The 18,058-nt window shown below is 44.4% G+C and overlaps 1 protein-coding gene across 1 annotated transcript in view; it reads left to right on the top strand.

Annotated features, from left to right (window-relative positions):
- DTWD2 (DTW domain containing 2) overlaps positions 1-18,058 on the top strand; it is a 1,031,673-nt gene that overhangs the window by 550,109 nt on the left and 463,506 nt on the right. Inside the window, exon 3 of the mRNA XM_069625558.1 lies at positions 8,212-8,306. Within this exon, the coding sequence (XP_069481659.1) occupies positions 8,212-8,306 (95 nt within the window). The remainder of the gene's footprint in view (positions 1-8,211; positions 8,307-18,058) is intronic.

Here is an 18,058-nt window from a genome sequence, read left to right as displayed (position 1 = left end):
GAGCCCTGCTGCGCTGTCTCTCTCCCTCTCAGCCTCTCTCACAGTGAATTGTTTCTCTGGTTTCTCCCTCGTGGCTTCGTCCGCACTCCTCTTCCCGCTCTCCCTCTTTTCCTCTCACAGCTTCGCCGTGTGCTTTCATTGGTCTTCTCTGTTGTTGTGCTTGCCTGGATTCTCTTCTGTTTTCTCCCCTTGCGAGTGCAGCTTACATCCAGGGATTCCTGGCCAACTAGTTTCAATTACCTTGACCCCCATTGGTCTTTTCGATTTTGCTGTGCCTACCAGAATTTTCCTGTTGACCCTCTATTGGCCCACCAGGTGCCTTTTCTACTACACTTACCTCAGAGTGGGCTACCTGTTCCTGCCACACTCGCACTATTATCAGAAAGGGACTTACTCTTTAGCTCTTCACACCTGGAAACTCACCTAAAAGATTCAGTACAACAGAGCTTTCTGGATCAACATCTTCAAGAGGTATTTTCTGCCGTTTAAGGTTTTTTCCTCTTATGTGGCTTCCTCAGGAAGGGGACCCTAGCCGGTCACTTATCAGAAGGCAGGCATAGTGGCTTCCCTGCGAGGTAGACCATATCTCTTCCAAAAGAAGCGAAGCACCAGAAGACGAGGAAGAGACAAGAACCTGCAGACCAGCTCCAGTGAATCAGGTGAGGAGGAGGGGAAGTTGACAGACTTAAGCGACGATCCTTGTGAAACTGATACCATCTCTGGATTTGGTGATTTCATCGGCCACATGGAAATGGTCAGCTAACCGTCCTTGTCGTCTTCAGTCCCTCAGGACAGCGAGGGGAAGAAGATGGACACCATGGGAGGGAAGGTGATTTACACTGTGTCATGATCGGAAGACTGCAGCAACCCTAGCCAGGTACGACAGGGAGCTGCGGCACAAGCTGGGTCTGATTTTGGAGTTCCTCCCCGATGACAAGAAGATGGAGGCAATAGCTCTCTTCCAGGAAGGGGACGTAGCATCAGATCATGCCATCACAGTGGCGCTGGACATTGCCGAAACAGGGCTATGGCAGATATGGCAGATGGGGAACAGTGTCTGCCTTTGTAGCCAAGGCTCGATGAAGGCCACAAATTTCCGCCAGGCGGTCCAAGCGAAGGTACTGGACATTCCTTTTGACAGAGATAACCTTTTGGGGAAGGTCGTCGATGAGCCCCTACAGGCCATCAAGACTTATATGGTGACAGCCCATTCCCTGGGCACCCACCAGCAGTGCTGCTCTTCTTTTTTTGCTCCTCCAGGTAAAAGTCAAGCAGGTCTTCAAAAGGTTTTGCCTCATAGTACGGTCAGCCTTCCATGACTCGGGAAACCTACAGAGGTCGTTCCCAGACCTACGGTGGTGAAGGACAGCGTCACCATTGCCCGCAGGTCAGGACGCCGGCACCGAAGCAAGCCTGAACCAACCAGGATGTTGGGCCCCCACCCGTGTACCCGGTTGGGAGGCCAGCTGGTGAGGTTCGCCAGCAAGTGGCTAAAGATCATCACCGACAGATGGGTGCTGGACGTTCTCACCAAAGAACATACTCCCTCAGCTCTTGGAGGAGGTACGGACCATGCTGCGAAAAGGGATGGTAGAGCTTGTTCCTCAGCGACTCTGGGTCTCCTGAGTCTATTCCAGATACTTTTTGGTCAGAAAGAAGACCAGCGGCTGGTGGCTCATTCTAGACCTGCGACGTCTGAACAAATACCTCAAGTCCCAAAAATTCAGGATGGTCACGTTGAAACATGTGCTCGTCCAACTGGAAAAAGGAGACTTCTTGACGTCGCTGGACCTGGAGGATGCCTACTTCCATGTGCCCTTTCACAGTAAACACCAAATGTTTCTATGCTTTGTAGTACAGTGACAGCACTACAAGTTCAAGGGCCTACCTTTCGGCTTGAAGTCGGGCCCCAGAGTGTTCACGAAGTGCCTGGCACCGATGGCAGCCCATCTGCATCTACGTGGTATACATGTATACCTGTACCTCGACGACTGGCTCATCTGGGCCTGCTCGTGAGAATTCACCAGCGGACACACTTCCAGCTGCTGATAGATCTTGGATTCTCCATCAACTATCCAAAGCCATGCTTGACACCATCGCAGAACGCTCTGTTCCTAGTGGCCAAACTCAGTACGGTGTCCTGCCTGGTGTCGCCCTCGGAGGATAGGGTAGCGCCATTCAAGGGAAGGGGCCGTGATTTTTGTTGATGAAGACCACCACGGTGCAAACCATTAATTCGTTGCTCGGCATGATGTCGTCCTCATCTACCTTATCCGGCTCTGCTGGTTACAGATGCAACCTCTTCGGGAGTTCCTGGACGCTTGCTGGACACAGGTGTCTGGAAGCTTCATGGACAAGATCCCGCTCGATGAGGAGTTCTGTCGGGCAATAAGGTGGTGGGGCATCCGCTCCAACATTGCCCGGGGCACTGGGTTTCAAACCCCTCCATACCAGGAGACGCCCACCATGGACGCTTCCCTGGAAGGCTGGGGAGCCCACACCGGACGTCTGCACGCCATAGGCCTGTGGCTGCCGGAGGAGAAGGATCTCCAAATCAACATCCTGGAGCTACGGGCAGTGTACTAGGCCCTCAAGTCGTTCCTTCTGTCTCTTATGGGCAAGGTGGTGAGGATCATCATGGACAACACCACCACAATGTTCTACATCAGGAAACGGGGGGCAATCGATCCCCAGCGCTCCCCAAGGAAGCGCAGGCGTGTGTTCCTCCTTCCTCTTCACCTAGCGGGAGTCAAGAACACCATTGCAGACTCCCCCAGCAGGGAGTTGCGCTCCTGTCATGAGTGGGAACTTTGCCAGTTCCAGGTGCATCTTCATCAAGTGGGGTTGGCCCCAGATCGCTCTGTTTGCGACAGCTGCAAACTCCAAATGCCAGAGGTTTTCCAGCAGATTCCACCAACCAAGGAGTTTGGGGGACATGTTCTCCTTCCTGTAGGAAGGCCTGTTCCTGTACGCGTTTGCTCTGTTGCCCCTCCTATTACGAGTCATCAACACACTCAGACAGTTTCCATGCAGGATGATACTCATCACCCTGGTGTGGTTGAGGCAGATTTGGTATCCGGACCTACTCTGTCTGTCAGCATCACCACTGGTCAAGCTGCCGGTAGTTCTGGATCTTCCCACCAGAGAAGATGGTGCAATCCTACATCACGACCCAGGATTGCTGAACCTGAGGGCTTGGCTCCTACAGCCCTAGAGTTTGGTGGATACGAGTGGCTGCAGACTGCAGAGAGATCCTCGAAAGAGGCCAGGGCATCGCCGACTTTGAAGTGCTACGGTCACGAGTTGAAGCATTTTGCTATGTGGTGCCGGTCGCAGATGTTTACCCCGCTGAGGGTCACGGGCCCGAAAATTCTTCCATACTTGCTCTCCTTGGCCAAGGCCTGCCTGGCACATGCTTCTATCAAGGCGCATTTGGCGACTATCTCCCGCTACACCTGGTTTCCAGGAAGATCTTCACTGTGGTGTCACCACTCATCAAGAAGTTCCTCAAAGGACTTTTTTTTCTTGATCTTTCCTGCTGGTGAAGGCTCCTGTCCTGGCATGGGAACTCAGCGTGGTTCTGACGAGGCTCATAGGGGCCCCCTTCGAGCCGATGCATCAAGCCCCTCTCAAGTTCCTCTCGTGGAAAACTGCTTTCCTTGTGGCCATCACCTGTGCCAGGAGGGTGGGTGAGATCCAGGCCCTATCCTGCAAACAACTATACCTGACTTTCCATGAATCAAGGGTGGTGCTGCTGACACACCCCTCTTTCATGCTGAAGGTTCTGTCGGAATTCCACCTCAATGATCCTTTGGTGTTACCTGTTTTTTTCCCAAAACCTTTGTCACTGCGTGAAAGGACCTTGCACTCGCTGGACGTTGCTCGTGCCTTGAAGTTCTATGTGACACGCACAAAATGTTTTCGGAAGACTTCACAACTGTTTGTGAACTTTGGTCCTGTGAACCATGGGAAGGCCTTGTCCAAGGCTTCCATTTCATGGTAGCTCTCCGGCTGCACCATGCATTGTCATCGGTCGGCGAGCCGACCGCTGCCCCGGCCGTCGAGAGCCCACTCCACCGGAGTGATCGCTGCGACAGTGATGTTCCTGTCTGGTGTGCCCCTGCTGGACATCTGCAGGGCGGCTACGTGGAGGTCCACATACACCTTCTCGAGGTTCTACTGCGTCGACAGGGATTCCAGGGAGGAGAGGAGTCCACAGTCGCCCAAGCAGTGCTACGCAACCTCTTCCCTTGAGGTGAGTCCGTTCCAGAGGTAAGAGTAATTGCTTCTGTTCAACCTTGCCACCTCCCGTGGTTGTGCAATGTTCTACTGCTATGTATGCATTATTCATGAGCATCTGAATCCATTCCAGACCCCATGCTGGAGAAGGAACACGTTACTTACCTGTAACTATTGTTCTCCAGCATGGGTCTGGCATGGATTCACATGCAAACCGTTGCACCATATCCCTCTGTGGCATATCATACTGCAACTTTACGTGCTTACCAAATCTGAAGATGACTGCCAGAGAAAGGGCTTAGAGAGAGGACTGTCATTGGATGGGGACAGTATGACCCAGAGGACAGTGATTGGTTTAAAGGAGAAAGACAGTTTGTAAGTGAAAGTAAAACAGTTTTTTCTTTTACAGAGGATTCCTAGCCTGACAACGGGGAATATTCATGTGCATGTGAATCAATGCCAGACCCAGGCTGGAGAACAATAATTACAGGTAAGTAACTTGTTCCATACCGATCAAAGTAATTTGTGCAGAATTAAATCCATGCTTAAATAAGAATAGACATTTTGGTAAAAATATGCTTTGCTGAATCAAACATTCTCCTTTGTACTCTATAGGAGGCTTTGGAAATAGTTATGGATCAGGATTTGCTGGACCATTCAGTGATGGCTTATTCCTTAGAATGTGATTCATTTATAAAAGTCGTGCATTATAATCCTGATTGGTCATCAGTGAAGGATGTTTCTAGCAAGGAAATTAAACAAAAAGCTAGCAAATCGTACAAGAGTAAGCAATATGACCATTTAAGTAAAAAGAAATCCCTCATTGAATATATTAAACTATTCCTTAGATGTAATTTTTCCAAGACCTATGTCGACTATATATGTTGTTTCGTATGAATCAATTAGAAACCTTAAAACACTTATTTATAGAATGTGATGAATTTAACAATTTAAGATCAAGGCGTTTTAGTATTGTTGTAAGAAATAACAATATCTTAAAGACTGACAAATTCTGATGGAGAATAATGCAAGGAGCATAAATATAAAATGTCCCTAAAACAATTCCAATAGTTCATGACTTTTAAAATTAATAAGTGTAAGTGCAGGATATAATACATTTCAGTTTTATACCTAACTAGCAAATGATACCCTTTCTTCGAACGGGTTCTGTAGACAGACATGATAAAACACTGTTGAAAATCAATGATCCTGTAAGTTGCTGTTCCGATTCCAATATCGATTGATGTGCTTTGCACTCTGAAGTAAACTGCACTGAAAATGGGCATGTTTGGCTGGTTGACATACCTTTGACCAGACATTGGGGGGAGGCGGGAGTTGTTGTGCTGCTGCATACTGGGACCTTCTGTGCTCTCTCTCCCCACCTGTCGCGGTATAGTTTGTTGCCGTGCAAATATCTCGGAAACCCTGCATCCTAGGGCCTTGAAAAATGGTTTTCGGACTGTGAGTTTTGTACCTCGTGTTGAAACTGGTCCTTCTATGACCACATTGATGTTCTGCCACTTCCAGGCAACCATCTCATGTGTGCAGGGGCTGAGATTCGGGGGAACATGGTGGGGTGTCCACAAGTAATGTATCCAGTGATGGCGGAAGGGTCCTATCAGGTAACTGTGCAAACTTTGGTGCATATTGGTGGAACAGTGCAGAATTGTGTGAGGAACATACAAACCCACAAAGTCACCCTGGCACAGCGCCTTGTGGTGCAAATATATCAGAACGGTATGTCCTAGGGCTTTGACATTTGGTTTACAAAGTCCAGTAAGGACCTTGAGTTTAGTTTCCACGTCCAGATACTTAAAATGAGCTCTGCCCAGTCCTTCCATGACCACCTTGATGTTTTACCACTTCCAGGCAACCGTATCATGTGTGCAGGGGCTGAAATCCGTGGAACGCGGTGGAGTGTCCACATGTAATGCAGCCAGTATTGCCTGTAGGGCCCTAACAGGGTAACTGTGCAAAATGTGATGCAGATTGGTGGAACAGTGTGGAATTGTATGAGGAACACACAAAGTTACAAACCCACAAACAAACTTTGCTATATAATGTTGATATTGTGGAATAGAATTATTTTAGCAGGCATTCATTATAGATAAATTAAGTATACATGCATTTTATATTTTGTAAGTTAAAAAGGTAAATGTACTAAATATAATATACAGGTGAGTCGATTATTTAAAAATATATTATATGGTGACTCTAGTCTCCCTATTGTTAAGGTGAAACCTACCATCCATAGGAAATGTGAAAATAATATGGGCCTCATTAAGAGGTTGGAGGTAAGGGGTTACCGGCACTGGTAAGGATGCCGGTGCCGATAACCCCTTACCTCTGTATTCCGAGGTCTCTTAGCGGGTCCCGTTTTACCAGGCGCCCTTAGCGGGAGCCGCTAAGGGACCAGGGAGCTAATAACGGGCCCGTTATTAGCTCCATTCCCATTGAGCCCTATGGGGGCTCGAATGGGAATGGGGAATGGTTCTCGGATTGGGAAGTTACCGGGTCCTCCAAGGTTGGAATGACCCGGTAAGTCCCTATTTCGAGAACCCGGACCCGGAATGCGGTAAGGTGGTAACCATGGTGCTAATAGCACCATGGCTACCTCCTACCTCGTAATGAGGCCCTATGTCTAATAATGTTTCAGCCGTAGGATGGATCAGCATGAACTTTTACAAATGTCATTTGTGGCCAGGGCCCCTTTAAACTGTAAACTGACTACGGTTTAAATGATATAAAGGGTAAAAAAAGGCATGTTTTTCACTTTTCTATTCATTTTCCCACTGAGAAAATGTCAAATATTTACTCAGACATACGGACCACTGCTGGACGGAGTAGCACCAAATAAGAAACAAGTTGGGCACAAGGCACTCAAAGAAAAGAATTTGTTGGTTTGTCTGAAATCCGTTCAGTAGTTGTTTTTTTATATAGCATAGAATGGTGTTCTCCTGTACCCAAAAGGTTAGTTATATCTCCCATGTTGCTGGTGCCAAGGTGCTTAATTTCTGGAAATCCTCCATTATGCAGTTAGAAATTCAAGATCTCAATTCGTTCTTGGAAACTTCCCTAAAAGGACATAAGGGGTGTAAGTAGCATAGCTTTGGAGCTAGGGAGCATGTGGACATAGTAAGAAAGGATGATTTGTGATGGTTTGGGGTTGGGGATAGTGTAGGCTTTTTTCCAAGCATTTTGCCGAGATCTTGATTGGTTTCCACTGACACAAAAAAGAGTAAATACTTTAGAACTGTAGACTGTACAATATAAGACTATATATAATAGATGTGGCAATCGCTGTGATTGGTAGTTAGGGGCAAGGAGTATTTTTAGTTAATTTAGAAAGCAATCCGTTTTTATATCATAAATACATTACGGGGGTTGCTTCCTAAATTCGTTTCATTCATGTCATGACATGGCATTATAGGACATTTGTGATATTGGGCCTCATTACATGGATGGCGGTCCATGCCGGTAAAATAGCGGCACCACCTTGGTGGAAAGGGGAATTTCCGCCCTATTCCAAGGTTGGTGCAGCGTTAATTCCCCCTTCCCTCATTGCCCTTCCCCATTCCCATTTTTGTCCCATAGGGCATAATGGGAATGGCGATACCGTAATTAGCTCCCTGGTCCCTTTGCGGGTTGGTTTTTAACGCCTGCAAAAAGCAGGCGTTAAATTCTCCAACCCGCAAAGGGACCTCGTAGTAAGGCGGTAAGGGTTTACCGGTACCGGTAAAATACCGGTACCGGTAAACCCTTACCGCCTACCGTGTAATGAGGTCCCTTAAGTTTTGGTCTACAAAACTGATCATTGTGTATTTTGAGTTAGTTGATTGTTGTCCCAAAGCATCTGTTGAATTTATGTGTTGGTTAATTTTGCAAATTTAGTGTGATGTGAAATGTATAAACCAATGTTGGCATAGCACCATTATTGATGTTCCTAAATCATTATTCTTTGCTTAATTAAAGGAAAGCCGAGTGCTGCGGACTGTGCCTCTCCTAGCAGCTTGCCTCCCTCAAGACAAGTGTAAAGTCTTCGTTGGTCGACGCTTTACAGAAGACCGGTAATTAAGAACTTTCTTGTTCCTCCTTTCATTTTCCATCTCAGTTTTTTTTCTAGCATACTCCCTTCACAAACATCAATCCAACGGAATTAAGATGAGGATTTTCAACCGGGAAACAACAAGAAACATGTATTGGGTTAGACAACATCACCTCATTGATTATATTTACAACTGGGACATGCTAATGGTTTTTCCATGACTAGATATTCCATTGGGTCTAGTATGCAGGACAATGAGCGCCACATACAAAGAAGTGTTCTGATGGCATAGGATCATAGTGGGCCCGGCCACAAACCAGTCAAAACAATGTCTCGATTATTTACAGGGGCACGTTTTTAGGATTTTTGGATGAAGGGCCTGATTAGGTATGATTTTATTTGAAGTGGGAGGGAGTGATGCACAAAGTTATTTAAAGTGGGAACTGGTTTCATAGCACTGGCACCTGAAACAAAAGTTGTGTGTGAGTGAGCCAAGGGACTTTCCTGTAGGGGACAGAACAAGTTGGTTGGCAGGTCGTAAGGAATGATGATTTGTTTTCAGTTGTGGTGGTCTGTCGAGGCTAGAAATGTGGAAGTAAGGCACATGATTTTCAAATTAATTTGCGATGTAATGAGAAGTCAAACAAGTCATTTTAGGAAACGTTCATAAGGAATGTGCGGAAAGTGAGTAGTGATGCTATGGTATTCTGTAAGTAACCGGAGCACATAGAGAGTCGAAAGGGTACACTACATTGTGTTGTGATCTCCTAGACAGTTTCAAATCATGAAAGGGAGGGTTTTACACACCAGTGTGGATGAATGTGCAGTTGTGTAGAGTGTGACAGTGTTTTAAGCTTCCAGCCGGTCGAGGAGGATCAACATAGGATAATGAGGGGGTCGCAAAGCAGGGGACTCAACTGGCCACTTACTTGGCAGGGAACATACAAATCAAATCTCACTCTCAGGTGTCCTGTTACCTCTTGTGTTAATTGTACCCATATATGTATTTCAGGAGTGTGCTTGCCTTTAGATGCATCAATCCATTTAAGCACATTTATCTGCTGGCTGATCCCTCACTTATTGAAATAACACTACCTTAATATGATTTTAGCTTGGACTTGAAACCCCTTCACTTTGCGCTTCCTCAAGGTAATATATACACTGACGTTCCCTGCCAACCCTTGGAGTCCCAAACACGAAAGGTAGGGTAGTCCCAGATTTGCTAATGTAGATTCTGGGGACAAAGAGCAATAATCAAACGATAAAAAAGGAGAAAATCCACTTATCTGCACCAAATTATTTCAAGGTGTTAATCATAAAGGTTTAGAGAAGACCAAACCCAATGCCCAAAAGAGACATCAAAAAAGGAAATATACAGATGTGTCTTCAAGATTATATAATTTTATTTCCAACATAAGGTTGTTATAAATATTGTTAACAACATTAATTAAGGTGCACAAAGATCAAGTGAAAAATTAATATAAGTGTAAAATAAAAACATTATTAAACAGAAACAACATTTAAGGAGATCACATGAAATGAATTTTTTTTAAATTAAAACAAAACAGAGAAGTTCAAAGAGATACTTTGTATATATATCCCCCACTAATTTGCACCAACTATATCACCCTTTGGTTTAGAGTTGAATCGTCTAGCTAAGTTTCAAAATATTAATCACCGGGCCTTCTAAACTAATAAACCACAGTCATATTTTACACAGAAAAGGAAAAAGAGTTGATGTGGTTTGATGAAGCTTTGTGGCACGTTTCGGCTGGCCGGAATTGGCGGCATCTGGGTTCAGTCTTCCTCGGAGCAAAGAGAAGGACCTCAGTCTCCTAAAGAATAGGGAGAGATGAGGGGCGGGGGGAGGCAAGTAAAAAAGAACAGATACAAAAGGGGTGTCAGTAGTGCATAAAAGACACAACTGCAATTGCATCTTCCGAACGGAAAGGTCTAAACAGATGCTACAAAGTTTATTTATACAAACATGATCACCTCAATACTCACCCTGAAAAGGTAACAGGAGTTTTTCAGAGGTGTAGTCTGGTTTCCGGAATCACAGACTTCCTGTGGTAGGCTTTGCTGATAACTACAGGTATTTTAGTCAATGACTGCACAAAACTCTCTGTAGAGCTGATGCTTAGATTCTTGGGGTGTGTGACTTAGCCCAGAAAGAGAGCCCCTGGCAGTCGACGAGTTTGGCTGTCTGTGGGGTGAAAAATGGTAGCTAGAGTCAGTTCGGAAAAGTACCAAATGCTCAAACAGACTCTCACTAATGTGAAACTTAAGTATAATTTGGATTTAGGAACAAAACAAGTCTGTTCATAAAAAGGAGTTCAAGGTGTTGTTAATGGCGAGTAACAGGTTCCTACCTTTGAAAAGAACTGATCTTGGTTCACGGAGTGGGAGTGGGTCTCACACATGAATTTTAATGAAGACGTCTATGGGAGTTCGATGCAGTTCGAGGTGTAGTCTGAGATGCGGCATGCTTGGGGGTTCATGCTGAATCACCTACATGGAAACCAGGACGAAACTTTGTTAGTGGAAGAACACAGGAGGTCCTAATTGGTAGCTCAAAGCAATATGTGTGCAGACAGGTCCTCGGTTTGAATGGGGACTTACTTGGTTAATCAACGAGCAATTGCTGAATAGGCCGAAATGAGGACTGTGTTGGAAAATGCAGGTGCTGTATCTGCAGTTTGAAGACATCCTCACTGACTGGAGGGGAGAAGCTGCTGGGAAGGGAGCATGCGCAGAAGGACTATATCTCCGCTTGCTAGGTTGGTTGCCACGGAGACGCGCGCATTGCCTATCAACGTGCCGATGGAGCCGCTACTCTCGAAGGAGGTACGGAGGGTGTAAATCGGAGTGTAATGTTTACGTTCTGGATGGAAAAAGGGCAGTTGTGCTCTTGGCGGCTACAGTGGGATGCATGGTTTGTGGAATCAGAGTGGCATATCGTTGAAAAAAACGACGCTCATAAGTGGCTGATTAGTGTTCCGAAATAAACACGTGTGCACTGTGGAATTTTCCTTAAAGACGGGGATCGGAATTGTTGAATATATCATAAAGAAGGGCATCACAACCAAGAGTCGCTAAAAGAAGTTGACACTGTGCAGTTCAACCCGTATATGATGGCAGTTAATGCTCCATTGCCTAGCATCGCGCTAGGAAAATTAGTTATAGAGGCATGATGTAGGCAAGCGCAGGATATAGTAAATGAAGACTAAGGTCTTGCCACTCTACATGTGGCCAAGCAGCTAAAGCAGGCAGACTGATGAGTCCCCATCTTATACTTTCCTTCTATCACTCTTTATTTTACTTTTATTTAAATGTTATTGTTTAAAGCATGGACCAAGCTCGAGAGCAGCAGAGCGTTGGTAGCCAACGTTTGTGCTAGCATCTTTTAACAGTAGTGCAGTACTGTGAGTTGAGGTTTGTGCGTCGCTATGTGTGCCCATTGGAATTAGTCCTTGTTGAGTGTTGTGCTCCCTGCTGTCTACTGCATTCATGTTGTACACAGTTGACCCTTGATTCGGTCTTCTCTGACAGCTGGGATTGGCAGTCCCAGGATTCAGCTCCTGTAGTTTGTCTCTGGGTGGTAAAATGTAAACTTTGCAAACAAGCCTTATTCTTAAGGGAACACTTGAGTCCATGTTAAGCCCATCACATAGCGACAGACCCCTGACGAGTACTTGCATCTGAGTACAAATAAACTACCCTCACAGCAATTTTGACTCCATTGATGGGGATCCTTTTTCTGCATTTCTCTCCTGAGCCGGCTCCACTGAGTCAAAATGTAATCTAATCAATCACATACACTAGCGTCGCACCCTAGCTCTCCTTGACTGCCTTCCTAATATATAATGTTTGTTTCTACCAGTTTAAACATTCCCCACCTCCTGCTCCTTTTCTTCTTTTCTTTTCCTCCCCGGTTCACTATCTCGATACCCAAGGCAGTAGCACGATACAACACTTTGCAGATAGCCAGACAAGCCCTGGCGTGCTCTGAGACTAATATGATGGTAATTCCATGCCGTATAGATCCCTACAACATTATTTTCTTACAAAGCAGTCTCTTTGCCATGTCTGTAGTGCATAATTCGATGAGCGATGAGCAGGTGTCTACGTTTCAGACCTGTCACAAGATGACTCCTCAAAGGTACTCACAGATGTTGAGCTGCTGAGAGAGAGAGAGAGAGAGAGAGAGAGAGAGAGAGAGAGAGAGAGAGAGAGAGAGAGAAGACACAACAGAGACACAGAACATGCAAGCCATGAACTTCAGATAGTAAGAGTAAATCTGGGCAAACAGTGATAAATATTCACAGGGTCATAACATCAGGACACATGATTAAGGAACTCTGGAGCAGTTTAGCTAAATATTGATTTGGACAGCAATAAGTGAAATGATTGAAAAGTTTATGTGGACCCAAAGGGGTGCCCCATTTTTATGCTCATAGATAAACCATGGTTCAACCATGGACAACCACTTTTGTTCCTTTGATTGTGACCAGGGTTTACCGCTGGTTACCAAGGATGGTAAATGGCTCAGATACAGATCACAGACAACCATGGATTGTTGGTGTACATTGCATCATGGACATACATTGGTGTCCATGATTGTACAGATATTGGGTAACCATGGACAATCACAGACTGACATGGTCTTGTGATGTCCGTGCTACCATGGACATGCATGGTTGTCCCTGATCCTGAAGAGCTTGGGTAACCATGGACAGGAACATTTGAATGTCTTGGCATGTTTATTTGGCCCTTGTTCATTTTACTTACCGATTGTCAACAATCTGTTATTTAAAACTAAAACCATGTTTAAAATGTGGCATTAAGCCCCCGTTCCAAAGGCTGGAACTGGGGATAACGGCCTGGCAGCCCAAGCTATCGGTCAGAGCAAAGCGAGGGACAATAACGAGGGCTCTGGGTCGTTAACCACTGTTCCAGCCCTTGGAACGGGAGTTTAACGCCATTAGCACCCCATGTTACTGCTTTGGTAACCCGGGGTGTTAAAAAAAAAGGATTTTCATTCATTGAAGGGGACACCTCACGTGCCCCATTCAATGAATGAAAATTCTTTACCAAGATGGCCACCATAGAAAGGGAAGCGGGGCGCCATATGGAGCCCCGCTTCCGTGTCCATGGCAGCCCATGGCAGCCTGACGGAGGAAAGGGGAAGGAGTGGATGTGACGGCAGCACTTGCCGTCGCCGAAATAGGGTAAGTGGGGGGGACAAAAAAAGGGGACGGACGGTGGAGCGAAGGTGGCGGCGGGGGTGCCGGCTGTCAGGTGGCTTGGAACATGGGCTTGAACCAGCAGTTCAAGCCTGCATTCCTAACCATCAGATGCTAATGGTTATTAACAGCCTCCTCAACAGACCAAAGTTCCAGGAATTATTGCTGGTAGAAACCGCCATCCTCTATAGCAGGGCTCTCCAGATGTTTTAGAATACAACTCCCATCCTCCCTAACAAGCACAATCAATAGCCAGATATCATGGGCATTGTAACATGGTATGTGCCTGTCCACAATGCCAAACTATTCCATCCAGGGAAACCACCACTGGGAAAGTAGAAACTATCCAAATTCGTGGAAAACAGACTTTTTATGACATATTAGGTTTTCCTGTTGTATAACAAATTGTTGTGCAGTGCAGATGCACATCTTTGAAGGACACTAACACTATCAGGATGACTTTTTGAATTGTATATTGAAAAAGTTTTAATATTGTTACACAATTTTAAATCTATGTGCACTGTGAACTATTTTAGATATATATTTATTCATGCTTAATTCAAAACATAACTTACTGAAGCTGGGTACTTGGAAGGGGATTCATTCAAGTATGTTTTCTAGTAATTTTAATTTTTTAAGGGTGGGGTTTTAGAGTTGGGGTTCCTTTAGGGGGTTGTAGAAATACAGTGACATGTTTTCTTTAACATTTACACCCCTTATGAGTTAATCATTATTCGCAGAAGAGATGGCCAACACCAAGGGTGCATTTTCATGGATCATGCACAAATCATGGTCAAATTACAGTAAACAAATCCAGTCTTTCCACATATGACAATGGATAGCTCGGGTCACCTGCCCTTGTATACCGCTTGTAACAAAGACAGAGAACATGGATGTTATTACCCTGATTCATGGCTAGAGCATGGACAAAAATAACAGGGACAGACAGAGCAGTGATGAAAATGTATATACATGGATAACTTTGTTTATGCATGATACCATGGAACACCAAGGTTGGCTGTGCATGTGTATCCCTGTTACAGGGGCAGAGACCATGGGCAAAATGACTGAGGTTCATGGACAAAATCCAAAGACAGAACAGAGATAATCTTGTATATCCATGAACAGCTCTGTTTATCCATGAGTCCATGGACAACTAAAGAGCGTGATAGGCACAATCAGAAGGTTGGAAGTTGAGATTTAAATAAGAAAACAAGAAATGCCAAAGGACTTTGGTAGCTGCAGGTTTTGTTAAGAGATGAAACATGGAAACGTTGAGAGGAAAATCCAATGATCATAAAAGATTTGTCTACACTTAAAGAGAGAACCAATATCAGGGCCTGTATCAGGAGTAGACCGAATTTCATTAAGGCCTCTATGTGTAGCGGGGAAGGACAGAGAGAAAACAAACCCTTGATAGCTGTCTCAGGGAAGTCTGAGAGTGTTAGGATGAAGCAAGGAGTAAGTCCAAGCTCATAGAGTCCTGAGAGAACTCACATAGTCAGACAGAACAGATGGGGCGAGAGAAACCTGTTTTTAGTTCTCTACCTATAACTGAGAACAGAATTAAAACAATGTTTCAATCCGTAAAAAATCCTTTCGCTCACAACTTAGTTAGCAAAATACTCCTGCTCCATAACCATATCTTGAGCCTTTTTTATGCAATAGTACAAATAGTGCGTATATAGTAAATTTTGTAGGATGATTTAATCTGGCAAGATCTAGTTTGGGGGACCTTTCCACCCACCCAAAATCAGTTATGCACAATTTTTATTTATTTAACAAATTCCTATTTATGAACATGGGACACGCCAGTTTAACAGTATCAATTCCTAACAGCCTTCCTCCCCTTTTGGGACAAGAAATACGCAGGGTTCCACCAAAGGTCTATTTATTAAAAATAGAAATAATCAAACTAATATAAAATATAAACAAATTAAGAATATTTTCCATTCGCTTTGAAATTCTGATGTCAATGATTACTGCAATGATGAATAGTCAATACACAGGCTAATTCAATTGACAAAGCTGCATTTAACTTATATGTAGACTTGTCAAAAGCACACACATCACCATATGTACATTAGGCCTACCCTGAGCGCACATTTACCATGGGCTGAAAATTTAATGAAGGTTCAGGACAAAGATTTTATTTTATAGAAGACAAAATTAAATCGGAACATCCCAGTCTACCTTAATATCTCTACTCTATTAAAAATAAATATTTACTTTCTTTCTGAATGTAAATTGCAATGTTCTAAACAGCACTTTAGAAAACATAGTTTGAAGACAGGTTACTTGACATTCCTGCTTCTGAGTCGGTTGCAAAAAGAAAAATGTCTGTTTAACTGGTATTATTGCTAGATTCCCTTCAAGGATGTTTCTGTTGCACTTATGTGTAGAAATGTTACATTTTATCATTGTTCAATGAGAAATTTAAAGTGGGAATAACAGGTGGCTTTTAATGAACCCTTTCTCTTTCTCCTTGAGAGGTTCAGAGCCAGTAACATGACTCTGCTCAGTGTTATAACCATAGAATGACTTAATTTACAATCTTTTCCTAGGCATATCTATAGTGAGATACTATTAGGCTTCCAGTCTGTACAGAAAAGGAGTCAAGGATCTCCCAGTATACATACCATTTAGGTCTATTTTAGCAAATGCAAAGTTTCCAGAAGCACTTAAACTTCTGAAATATTTACAAATTCGCCTGGATGCTCACTCAATCAAGTACTTTCACAAGTAAGAGGGGCTGGAATTTTATCTATTCCCCTTTAGAATATACCTCCCTTCGGTCTTATATTTCCCTTTAGCATTATACACACAGAGGAATGTCAGACAGGAGGGTACTGTGATGAATCAGTAATGATTCCCCCCAGAAAACCTTGCGTGGGACCCTTCTCATGTGGCCAGGGAAATTCAGACACTTCCTGATCCTGACCATGGAGGTGGTGATCTGCAGGAGGAACACATGGGGGATGGGTCAGGAAGACTGGGAAACACCCTTGTTTAATTTTCCCCCAAATCCCATACTTTTAATGGCTTATTGCAGAATGGAAGAAGTAAGAAAACACAATTTTGTTATTAGGGACTTCAAGTCCCATAATTCCATAGGTACTGGGACATGGAAGATGGCTCAACAGCAATGTTGCAGGAGTGGTCAGTTTGTTAAGAACAATGACCCACACCTGAGGGAGCCAGAGAGGCTTAGTAGGCTCACTTAGGTGCAGGCCATTAGAAGGAGAAAGGGAAGGAGATGGATAAGGAGTCGTGGCAGCAGCAGTAGTACTGCAGAAGAAGAACACGTTGTTGGCAGTACTCACAGAAGTTGAAGGAAAGAATGGGCACCGGGACCATTTTGAAGCAAATTTCAGCTGCCGGTCTTGAGAGGGTCTGTTTTCCCCTGAATCTAAAGTGCAGAGGTTGTGCAGCAGAAACCGTGAAGGAAGACGCCTTTTCCCCATGTGAAACTGGTTGCAGAGACTGCGCAGCAGGAAGCGTTTGGAGACCGTGGCAGAAAGTGAGTGTGCAGTCGAGGGTCTTAGGAGAGCGACAAGCTCCATAACTGCATGGCGGGAACAGGACAGATTCATAGAGGAAGAATACCAGTTCAAAGGAAGCCAGAAGTAGTTTGACGCCTGCAAAATGGAAAGGGAGTCAAGACAGAAGCTTGTGAGTGTTACCAACCGTTGCGAACAAAGGAAGGCAACTGTAGCTAAAAAGAATCACAGATGTGTGAATAAAAGCTTTGATGCCCGTCCGTTAATTGTCAGACAATGAAATGCCACAAAAGTAGCACTCCCTTATGAGTGAAACCTTTCTAAAACACTTGCGGACAAGTAATACACTTCAAAGCACATTAATTGAATCCTAATCTGAAGAGAACAGATAAATAAGTGGTTGCGTGTGTTTAAAAATGACCCTGAAGGGATGTTAACTGAAGAGTCATTTGTGAAACAGTTTTAAAACATTGTAACTTTGAATTTAAAGTGACTGAACTTTTAAGAATTGTGAGTTCCAGGGAACAAGCTTTGCCCAAAGCCAAGAAGGGAATAAGTATTGCCCAAAGCCAAGAGGGGTGCAGGCATTAACCGAAGCCAAGAGTGGTACAAGCATTCTCAAAAGACACTAACAACAAGAAATTCAATTCTGCTGCTCTGGTTGGCAGGAAGAGAAGGGGCGTATGCAAGGTTTTAAAAGGCTGAAGCTGATTGATGGTGAATGTTCCATAAAAACTGGTATAAAAATCTCACATTTCAAAGCCAAAAGGAAGAGAGGTAGAATTACATCCTAAAGGGTGTTTTGGTTGTTGAGAGACACGAATGGTAAAGAGGTTGCCCTTCTGGGAGGTGAATGTTCAGAAGAAGAGTGCCTTGCTTACATGAAGGTGTTGAGAAGCACTGAAGTGAATTTTGTCTTTTCTGAAAAGTTGTTTAAAAATTACACAGCTGAAAGTTCCTGAAGCTGTGTTAAAACATTTTGTTGTCAGTAGAATTAAGGCTTCAGAAGCACTATTAAGTGTTGAACA

This window comes from Ambystoma mexicanum, chromosome 6p, assembly GCF_040938575.1.
Source record: "Ambystoma mexicanum isolate Mex_15411 chromosome 6p, UKY_AmexF1_1, whole genome shotgun sequence".
Taxonomy (NCBI): domain Eukaryota; kingdom Metazoa; phylum Chordata; class Amphibia; order Caudata; family Ambystomatidae; genus Ambystoma; species Ambystoma mexicanum.
This window is presented reverse-complemented; position numbering and strand designations above follow the sequence as displayed.